Here is an 11,434-nt window from a genome sequence, read left to right on the forward strand (position 1 = left end):
GGCTCCTCGTGCGCACTTACCAAGTAGGAAGTAGTTTTCAGACTGATTTATATTTAATCGTATTAAATATAAATACCTATTTTTACCAATCAAATGTCATCTCTATAGATAACACTTAATATGTATTGCGAGCGTATCCTTCTAGATACCTCGCGTAACGGATGACGCTTGGCGTCATCCCTCCTAATGTGAATGCACCTATGTGCATCACATACGCAAGGGTTGTTCACAAATGTGAACCACACCCGAGAACTGGGTCTAATTACTTTATTTAAGTAACTGGCCATCCCCTTAGTACACCAAGTGTACTTAACTCGGACTGTGAAATATTAGGGCAACTTTAGCCCGTTACAGAACCAGAACACATCGCGGACCTTGAAATCCAACTCGGCATGAGAGCAGTAAGCACTCACGCGACGGGGAAATGAATGGAAATGACCTTAGTGCAGGCGGCAGTAGTCGCCACACTAGAAAATCCAGAGAAAACAATTAAAGAAACTTACGACCAGTATAAAACGTGGGATGGCTTACTTAACTTGGAGGACCATCTCGCTTACGACTATCACGTCAATACTCTTGCTAACACTCATGAAGATTACGCTCGCAGTTCATCAGATCAAACGGCAATTGTAGGAGCGATGCACTAAGGATGGCATCAAACTTTCTTTAGCGCGACATTGCATACGCAGTCACCGCAATTGGTCCGTGGGAAGTGTAAACCAACTGCAGTCACGCGCATCGAAAATAGATTTAAACGGCAAAAGAGTACCCTATGTCGATCATGAGCATTCAACGAAGTCATCATGGCGAAAATCGAGCAACCCCACCAATACTCGACAGAAACTAAAAACATCACTACTCGGCTTTTATCTAATCGGGCCGAGTGTAACAGCTCCCAGACCCAAAAGACGAGGAGGAGACAATTATTCTAGCGGCCACCAGCTGAAGAAGCAAGCGTCCCATCCACTCGACAAAGTGGCTTCATACGCAGAAAACCAGATATCGTTATCAACACCGGATCTCAGAACCCCAATTCAATTTATTAAAATGATGACCGTACGGAGGGCTAGCTGTAACGGGGTTCCCGTAACATAAATATGTTTCTATAAGAGAAATTATATATATAATATTTCTTATAAGAAGAAATAAATAAAGAAGTACAAAATTAATTATCTTAATTAATAATTTGACTCCAATATTACCAAATTTGGTAATATTAACACAATAAGACACCAGTTCTATTGATTGGTTAATTTAAGTTTAAATTAACCCCGCCAATCGTCACAAGACACGATTGTGCGGTGCGCAAGTGGGCGTCATTCGTAGTTATATAAAAAAAGTCAGTAGTAGATAGAAGATCGTTACGTAGGAACTTAATTAATTAATACAATTTTACTTTTTCCTATTCTAAAGCCTTAGAATTACCTTTAGTAGCTAAGACCTCTTAGCTACTGAGAACCTTTCGATGCACGTCGTGTACGCAAAGTAATCGAGGCGCCCCATCTTGACTGTAATCAGTGTAGGTTGACTTGTACTGCTATCAGTACTAGCAAAGGGAGCTCCGTCACACAAGGGTTCCTGCTACATGGGACGGAAACCAAGATAAACTATGGTGGCGTTTGGAGGGCCGGTCTGTGCACCCTGATCTCAAGCAAGCAATGCACAAATTGTTACAACTCAAGAGTATATGTGTTATTGAGAGCTCATCACTTTCATCGCCACTTCGGCAAATTCGTGGTCCTTAGCCGAACAATGCAGTCTAGCAGCGATCGTAAACGGGAAGACCGAAAAATCCGCGGAACGGGCGTTTCTGCAAAAATACCAGATCTTAAAGCCAGGTCTCCACCTGTAGAAGGCACAATCGACGAAACCGAGCAAACGTCGCTTCATAGGGATCAGACGAGTTGTGAGGCAACGCAAGCGTCACAAGAGATCCATAAGTCGTTAAATAGCACTTATCAGCCTAGAGTCTATCACAAGATAACCCGTAAGCAGCTACGGAGCTGATCAGTCATGTCTCAGAAAATAGAACAATAAAAGCACCTTCAGTGTAACGGGCTAGAGTTGCCCTTATGTTACGCAACCCATTAAGTACACTTTGTAATAAGCTAAAGTTGCCCTATGATACAAGCGACCTCACCCAGCGAACTAGAAGCCTTAGCTTAAGTGATGTCACGGGAGCGGTAATCCGGCTCCACCTGCGCACCTGTGACCTAGGAAGTAGCTTTCAGACTAATTTATATTTAATCGTTTCAAATTTAGAACCTATTTTAAATAATCATAAATGCCATCTCTGTAGTTATGCACTGATGTGTATTGCAAGCGTATATTCTGAATACCTCGTACCTTGGATAACGCTAGTCATCATCCCTTTTAATGTGAATGCACCCATGTGCATCACGTACATAAGGGTGGGTCACAATGTGAACCACATCCTAGTGGTGGGTCTAATTACTTCACTTAAGTAATTGACCACCCCCTTAAGCACACAAATTGTACTTAACGGGGATTGTTGTCGCCCACCAACCACCTCACTGTGCTCAGAACGTGTGTGTTAAGTAGTGCGTGGCAGCTTTAAGAGCGCCAGCCTACACTTGTAGCACTAATAGTTTTTCCCACGACCCGTTTCTCAGAGCATGTCAGTGAGGATGACCTCAATATTGATTGGGCTCATTTCCTTCACCTCTCCGAACATCAACGGGAGGTGGTAGAGCACTCGGTGCAGGGACTTGGTGAACAAGCACTAGCCAGGCTTTGGGGCAGTTATCCTGAGCAACATGTTGCTTCATCGATGCCTTTTCCGGTATCGGTGGTACACTTGTTAGCGGGCAAAGGATGTCACTCCTTTGTTCCAAGACTTAGAAGTATTTGTACAGAATGTGCAAAGCATAGGCCTAAACGAAAGAGATAACTCGTTCGAACCCCTTTCACCTCACGGTGGTTCGAGAAGCGTTCAACAAGAAAACTTTTTTCACCACACGAATCCATCAATGGATGTGGAGGGGGAGAGAGAAAATCGTGTTCGCCTCGTTTGACACAACCCGAATCAAAATCGTGATTTGAATCACACCCCTCATTATTTAAGGGAGGACATTGATCACTAGTGATCCCGTCGCCGCAAGTTAGCGGTGGCGGTCTATAATGTTTCCAGGGACCAGTTGAAAAATTGTGCGCAAGTTGCGACTGCCAACTGGCGAACGAAATGACGCATCAGTTCTTTCAAAACAAGCTGGTGACAGCTCGTCAAAAGATCTCATCCTTGAAGGATGTAGTGGATCGTCTGGTTCGTGAGAACCAGACTCTGTCCTGAAACTATCATGTTTCAGCTCGGGACCATCGGGCATTGGCAGACGCCTCAGACCGTCCGGGGTGATCCGGTATCGGAAGAAGCCTCGTACTACCTCGTTGGATGCGTACGCATCCTACGAGGCAGCTCATTGTGTGCGCATGTATTGGCGGTGCAGTACACGAAGCGTGCCGATATGCTTGGGCGGTAATTTATTACAGCCCACATTCGTCACCAAATGTTTTTATAGGTTTACCGTAGACAGTAGGACTAGATCGATGGAAAAATATTTGATCTAACACTTTTGTCAGAGTTCCGTATCTGTCGCTCAGTTTCACGTACACACGCAGAGATGCGGGTCGTGTGGAGGATTTCAAGTGCTACCAAGTGTAGGCGGGCACGTCGTAATGCGGCCACGCTCTACTTGGACACACACCCTAGCACAGCGAGGAAGCGGTTTAACCTGCTTCTCTTGCGTGCAGTGAGGTAGTTGTGGTGGGCGCGTTAGCGACCTCACTCAACACACTCAGTACTCTGGTTAAATGTCGTCACGGGAGCGGTAATCCGGCTCCTCGTGCGCACTTGCCAAGTAGAAAGTGGTTTTCAGACTGATTATATTAATCTAACTAAAAAGTAAATACCTATTTTTACCAATTAAAATGTCATCTCTACAGATAACACTTAATATGCATTGCGAGCGTATTTTTCTAGATACCTCGCGTAACGGATGATGCTAGCCGTCATCACGGATGATGCTAGCCGTCATCACGGATGACGCTGGGCGTCATCCCTCCTAATGTGAATGCACGCATGTGCATCACATACACATGGTTAGGTCCCACATGTGAACCACAACCGAGTGCTGGGTCTAATTACTATTATTTAGTAATTGACCATCCCCTTAAGCACACCAAGTGTACTTAACTGGGACTGTGTAACATTAGGGCAACTTTAGCCCGTCACACATTTGATCTACAGATGAAGTCAAGTCAATGTCCACGGTAGATGAACGACCAACGTGGCTTGAAATTTTCGCCTTGATCATGCATCGGTAAAGCAATTGGAGCGTACACATTGCTGTGAATCTCCACCACGAGGGCACCGTTGTAATCGAAGAATGCATCCAACAAATTGCTATGGAACGCCCTGCATGTTACATATGACAGTATCCATCAGCCTCTGAGATGCTGTTCAAAGGACGCAGTCCTTCCCTTGGTCCTACTTAGATGAGGACAACATGCTACCATCTCTCTGTCTTCTGCCTCAATGTTCCGGGTTAACCCGAAGGTAAGTTGACCGTGAGCTCACAGTCTCGATTTGTCCGAGTCGCGAAGGTCGTGGAAGACAATAAAGCACAATCAAGTGTGACGGAGTTGCACAGCGCTTGCACGAGAGATCTTCGATGCAAGCTACTTGAGCTAATATTAACTACTTTATAAACAAAATACTCATTAAAACCTTGCGATTTAGCAAAACACCGACTTGTATACAATATATACACAAATAAAAATACACTTAAAAAATAAACAGTTTCTTTTTTGCGCTATAGCGCAAAATTGACAAATATTCCTTTCGAGTCGATTTTGATCCCTTTCGGACCTTGAAAACCCCCGCTAAATTACAATTGAGAAGCGATTTAGCCACACCCTGTATTTATGAGAGTAGCGCAATGGTAGCAACTTGTTGATAACTAGAATATATATTGAGAAACTTTTATGCAGGCCTTTCCAGCTTTAGTAGCTCGGAAGGTCTGCAAAAAGACTTCGCAACATATGCGTACTCTCATGTTAAATAGGAAGATGCTTTTTCAACAAAAAACAAAAGTAATTGTGGCTCATGGTGGGTACAAAAATAGCACTAAGGTTCGCCTGTTTAAAGGGTAAGCATGCACTTCTGCATTTTTTTTGAAATAAGCGACAAGGGCATGCATGTTAGTTAGTCTTTGGAGGTTAAAAATAAATTTATTTTGCTTAAGTAAAAAAATTTCATCCTTAGCTTAGCCTCCAAAGACTAACTAACATGCATGCCCTTATCGCCTATTTCCAGCTCAACTTCTTCCTCGCTGCTCAAAAAGAGCGAAATGAAAGAGCAGCAAACCTCGGTTTGCTGCTCTTTCATTTCGCTCTTTTTATGACTTGCCAATTAATTGCGGGCGCCCATACAGTGAAAAATTTTATATGACGTTTTTATTCAATACAGACAGGGAGGAGTGTTGTAACGGGGCACTGCCGACTTGTACTGCTTCAGTACAAGTCCACTTCGCACCGCCTAAGTGCGAGTGGTGCCTCACATCACTTCATGTACAATAGTACGTGCATATGAAGTCTTCTCCCTAAATCACTTGCTTAAAAGAGGGTTAATTTAAAACTGTATCGAATATAATGAAGTTCTTCTTGTCTATCTACTTAATCCTAACTTAATTATAAACTAATGCAAAACCTGTACTAAAAGTCTTATCTGTCTTTCTCTTTGCGCGCGTCCAGCGCTGACTGGACCGCGGAGAAAGTAGATATAATGGTCTAGACTTACCAATGGATAAGCCTTTAGAATATTACCATGTAAAGTAATGTTCTCCAAATATTATCTACCTTTTATATAATATATTAATCTACAGCCTTTAAGTGTTGATTTCATCTAACAATACACCCCGTTACATCACCACTCCCTTAAACGACAATCTCTCTGACTGTCATTGGGTAGAGTGGTCACTATAATACCACTTTGTTAAAAACGATGTAGATTGGTCAGATTCATCAATTTTGATTCTTAACGCATGGTTAACAAGTCCATGCGGTATGCGAATAGTGCGGCGCCTTCGGCTGCGGTTCATGCAGCCGCGGGCGACGCATTATTGTCTCTTGCGGCAAACGTTCCGTCTGCCGTAGTGTCATCTTCTCCCACAACTCGAAATGTTGCGAATGCACGTGGTGATACACCACGTGAACGCGACCCCTCTTTGGAGGTCGACTACGAATGCGAGTCGGACGAAATTGCCGACTTGGTGAGAACAGAACAGTCGCCTGATCATCGTCAGGCCGGCTGCCTATGAGCCTTCAAATGAGGGAGCTCATTCGAGTAGACGTGCTGGTAGCATTCGCTACAGCATATTCGGTTCCGACGATGGGGATGATTCCTCATCGCCAGCACAGTCTCCTGAGCCGTCACCCGCACATATTTCTGTGCGTGGTGATGACGATGGCATAAGCCATCGTAATAAAAATTCTTGTGGTACCCCTGCTTCAGTGGGTACCACTCAGAGGATCGTAGACACTAAAATGTCTCGTCTTGCCCCTGAGATGAAGCCGTGGCTTTTGCCCGAGCAGCTTATTAATAGCTTGTCTGGAGAGACTACTCTTCACAATAAATATCCCTTATTTATTGCGCAAAGCTACATACTGGCCTTGAGCCCAGCGCGATGAAACTTTCGCGCTGAGGAGGATTTTCATCTCGATGCTTTTTCACGCATCGATGGTATAGTGGCAACAATAAGCGAGATAAAGTCTCGCTTATGCAAGCCTGGAGCGCGTTTTTTCGCAAGTCAAAGACATTGGACGCGAAGCCTGGCTTCAAAGAGTTAACGCGATTTGCGTTAAGTTTGAGAAATGAACTTCAACCGGTGTAAGTTATAAAATGCATCGGTTATCACGTGAGGCAGGATTTCCATGCCTCACGTGAGGTGATCTCTGCCCGTGTTGTGTTGACAACACAAAGCGAGTAAAAGGGGATTTCTCTTCCCTTTCTTCGCCCTGGGGAAGGGCTTGCATCTCTATTGAGATGCGCAATGCGATTGACATTTTGCAACCAGTTTACACACGCCAGAAGCGCGTGTTTTCCGATGGACCTTCTGATCCATCGGATGGGTCTCGTCATACTGACGGACGGGGCCCTCAACGTCAACAATCAGCTAGGAACGAGGCTCCCAGCTGTCATGTGAAGGTGAATAACCGCGCCAGCGAACAAGATAACTCGTGCGCTGCCCCTTCACATCCCAATGGTTTTGGATACGTTCCACAAGGAAACGTTGACCACCGTTGAAATCCACCAATGGTTGTGGCGGAGGAGGAAAAATTAGATCCAACCTATGTGTCGGATCTAGAGTCGAAGATCGGCAAACTCGATCGCTTCCCCCATGATTTGGAGGAAGGACTGGATCCGAGCGCGGTAAGCGCTCGTTAGAGCAGACAATGCAGGCTCATCATATCGAATGGTTGGAAGACCGTTCAAAAAGTGCGTACTCCATGTTGGAGTACGAACGGAATTGTCACGCTCTTCGTGATGAGCTGTCGTCAGCTTATCGCAGTTTAAAGGATCTTCGGACCCGACATGAGAATCTCCAGATTCAGCATGAGAATCTGGTTCGTGACCACAAGAATCTTTTAGGATTCTTGAAAAGGGTGGTCGGATCCGTCCTCGGAAGAAACCGCGTACTGATGGTACGGGCGGGGCCGACCAACGTAAATTGTAGGATGCGTTCGCATTCTACTTGGCAATTCTATTGTGTACGCATTGCCTCAGCGATGTAGTACACGGAATGGCCCAACTAACTTGGGTAGTTGTTTATGGCCACCCATATTAGTCACTACACGCTTAGGTAAGTTTACCGTAGAGTAGTACTAGGTCATTACCCCTATACTTAGAGATGTCAATCTTTAAGGTTTTCGGACGACGCGTGTGCGTCGACCCAGGTAAAGGGGTCTGTACCCAACAGTTCTGCCTGCTGAGAGCCTTGCTGATAAAGCAAGGCTACCTTCTCCATCGCCTCGTCAAGTTCATGTTGCATCAACTTGGCGATGGCTGAATGGAGGGCATCTCTGTCCAAACCGGACAGCATGGCCAATCTGGCATCGTTCGCTACGGTCAAACTCATTTGTTCGACCGCACTCCTTTCTATGTAACTTAGAAAGGAGTAGCTATCACGCGAAACGTGATGCGTATTTCCATTATCATCTAACATGTCCTTGTTAGATGATTGGAACTGTGGTCCTTGGAGGGACTACAAAGTGCTACCAGGTGTAACAGGGCACTGCCGACTTGTACTGCTTCAGTACAAGTCCACTTCGCACTGCCTCAGTGCAAGTGGTGACTCACGTCACTTCACGTACACTAGTACGTGCAGAGGAAATCTTCTCTTAAAATCACTTGCTATAAAGAGGGTTATTTTAAACTGTATTAATATAATTAAGTTCTTCTTGTCTATGTACTTAATAGTAACTTAATTATAAACTAATACAAAACCTGTACTAAAAGTCTTATCTGTCTTTCTCTTTGCGCGCGTCCAGCGCTGACTTGAACGGGGACAAAGTAGATACAATGGTCTAGATTTACCAATGGATAAGTTTTTTAGAATATTACCATGTAAAGTAATACTCTCCAAATATTAGCTACCTTTTAGATAATTTATTAATTACCAACCTTTGAGTGTCAATTTCATGTAACGATACACCCCGTTACATAAGGAGGTCGACCGTTAAAAGAAGATACCAAAAGTCGATTTTTATGTACATTATGACCACTCCGAGTGGAATTCCGAATTTGTAATGCCAAAGTATTACTTTTGACTTATAACGAAAGAATCCAGTGGACCTTTCTTCTTCTTCTTATCCGTTGCGACAGCATTTGCCATGACATCAGTGTGCTGCGTTTGACTAAGTTTTAGTGCAAAATGAAAGTCCTCGTGCTCGAATCGAGGCTCCAATATATCTTGCCTGCACTCCTCGCAATAATGAGTCGATGTTAAAGCAACTTTTGCTTGGGTTGAAATTGCGTCCACATTCTTCGTATTGACATTATTTACAAGCGAAATTGCAGAATTCTCGGAATCAGTATCAATATCCGCCTTTGTGGATCTGTTTTTTATGTGACCACAGCGACTGCTTGATGCTAGAAAGAACTCCGATATCTTCTGTCTGCTACGCTTTTGAAGTGAAATTTCATTCGAATTTCGTTTCGGAGCATCTTGCTTGGCGTCCTTTTCTATCAGCTGCGCAGCCAAATTAACCGAAGCTCCAACTTCTTCTTTCTGCGAAAAGAAGTTTGAAATAGTAACGACATCAACTGATTCCAGTTCATGAAAAGTTTTCGCGTTCATGCTTATTGCAGCAAGCGGGAACAAGCTGTCTAAGTGAAACCGCGTAACATTCATTGCTGATTTGTACAAGTCCTCCACATTTGTGTCCTGAGCGATGCCCAGCTTGAGCACGCGGGGCTTCTCTCCAAGCTTCGCGCACAAGAACTGTATGGTCAGTTGCGATGGGAAGCGCTTATTTTCAATTCTCTCGTCCTCACAACGTATGATAATCTCCTCACACAGCAAATGCACCCAATACTGGAGCTGCTCAACACGCGTTAAAGCGGATCCAGATCGTTGGTCGAATTGCTTTACACAGCCTAATGTTTTCACATAAACTTTTTTCTCCTGCACCGGCTCATCACCGTCATCCCCTTGACAGATTCGGTGAACATGCGTAGCTAATTTTTTTCCCACATGTTTTGTCAGCTCTGTCAGTCCACAGCGCTGAAGAAAAGCATTTGCTGTTAACTTTTTAGCTGTTTCATCAGCTGAAATTCTTCTATGGCTTACTACATCAACCTCTCCTGGACAAAGGCTCACGTATATACCCTCAAGTTGTTTGCCAAGTTTGCCGCCAAGCCCTCGGATTTTCCGCATCGGCAAACTCTTCATAAGTTCCGAGACAAAGCGAGGAGCAACCAAAACCTGGCCATTAGGCTTGTTCAGTGGGGAAGCCAGCTTTGCAAGAAGCTTGTTGTTAGCTATGCCCGTTGAGCAAGTATAACCAAGCTTTTGATATATTGCATCTCGGACTTCTCGTGCAATCACAGCACCAACGCATAACAGACGTTCATTATCCGTTAAAGGGAATGCTAATGAATTTTTGCCTGCTAAATCAATGCCAAATACTTTCGTGTCGTTGTTAGTAGGGTCCTGGCAAAAATCTGAAGAAAATACCACCTGCACTGGCAAACAAACTTAGAGGTGAGTTATAAAAGTGGATACATATAGCATTTTTTTGCTGTACATTCTGTTCGAGTCTCTTATGGGCCATCTCGGTGACGTCCATGAATGCTTCATCGATGCTCGCCTTCTCGATAAGAGATAACATGGAGCCAAGAATAGTAAAAATTTCACGACTTGCAACTCGGTATCTTCGCAAAATGGCTTTCTGATATGTCCGATCAAAAGTTTGCCCCGGGTTCCGATTTTCGCCTAATGTGTCTACATGTGGCTGCATCAAATACCAGCTTAATAATTCCGCTAAACTTTGCGCACTTTGCGCTTCACACAATTGTTAAAAACCAAGTGAATTTTTGGGCATTTCTTCTTCGCACCATCCACGAGATCCCCTAAGCTCAGCATAGGTCCAGTTAACACTAGCTCAACCAATGACAGTTTTCATGCAAAGTCGAACCTCTCGCCACGCCGAATTTGCGCGCCTCATAGTTGACAGCTAGCAGATAACCCCATTGCTGAACTGCAACAGGCTGCCCATCTGCAATGTTTAGGCGGCGCTGTTCAACCTGGGCGTAAAAGCAATCTAGGTCGAGGTGGACGATCACCCGCGCCTTTGATCCTATGTTGTCAGCGAAATTCATTTACACGACCTTTTTCGCATACAAATTTCCGTTTTTAAATTCCAACAAGGTATTTCGTACCTGTCATCGAAACAGATTACAAATACTTGGGGATTTTGAGCTGTTTGCGGGCACATTCAAACTTTTTCATTGCAAAAACATATACTTGGGGATTTCGAGATTTTCTCTGCAAACAGCTCAAAATCTCAAAGTATTTTTATTTGTTTCAATATTACGTACGAATTCCTTATTGGTAGTAAAATACGAAATTGACTTGTATTACATACCTTATTTCGAATATTTCACCTTACGTTTAACATTTCTTTCAAATAATGATGTCCTGAATTTTCTTTACTATTCAAAGCTTAAAATTTACTTATTAGCGAATATAAATTACGTAGATCTTGTCTTACACCTTCCCGAAACATAGAACCGATTGTTCCGTAGCCTAGAATGATACATGTGTTTACCTTTATAAGTAGACGTAAACAGTTTTAATTTGCATTTGATTTTATATGCACTACAACCCACACACTAGACGAGATGGTGTCTTCAATC

The 11,434-nt window shown here is 43.8% G+C and overlaps 2 protein-coding genes across 2 annotated transcripts; one reads left to right on the forward strand and one right to left on the reverse strand.

Annotated features, from left to right (window-relative positions):
• Positions 1 to 434: 434 nt before the first annotated feature.
• On the forward strand, positions 435 to 647 carry CCR75_002771 (uncharacterized protein; the record flags this gene model as incomplete). The annotated part of the gene is made up of 1 exon (XM_067960868.1): positions 435 to 647. One exon carries the CDS (start codon positions 435 to 437, stop codon positions 645 to 647), a length of 213 nt encoding a protein of 70 aa, XP_067822133.1.
• Positions 648 to 8,676: 8,029 nt separating this feature from the next.
• Positions 8,677 to 10,897, reverse strand: CCR75_002770 (uncharacterized protein; the record flags this gene model as incomplete). The annotated part of the gene is made up of 4 exons (XM_067960867.1): positions 8,677 to 10,256; positions 10,324 to 10,530; positions 10,575 to 10,648; positions 10,714 to 10,897. 4 exons carry the CDS (start codon positions 10,895 to 10,897, stop codon positions 8,835 to 8,837), a joined length of 1,887 nt encoding a protein of 628 aa, XP_067822134.1. The 3' UTR covers positions 8,677 to 8,834.
• Positions 10,898 to 11,434: the final 537 nt, after the last annotated feature.

The sequence above is a fragment of the Bremia lactucae genome, linkage group LG2 (genome assembly GCF_004359215.1).
Source record: "Bremia lactucae strain SF5 linkage group LG2, whole genome shotgun sequence".
Lineage (NCBI taxonomy): Eukaryota > Oomycota > Peronosporomycetes > Peronosporales > Peronosporaceae > Bremia > Bremia lactucae.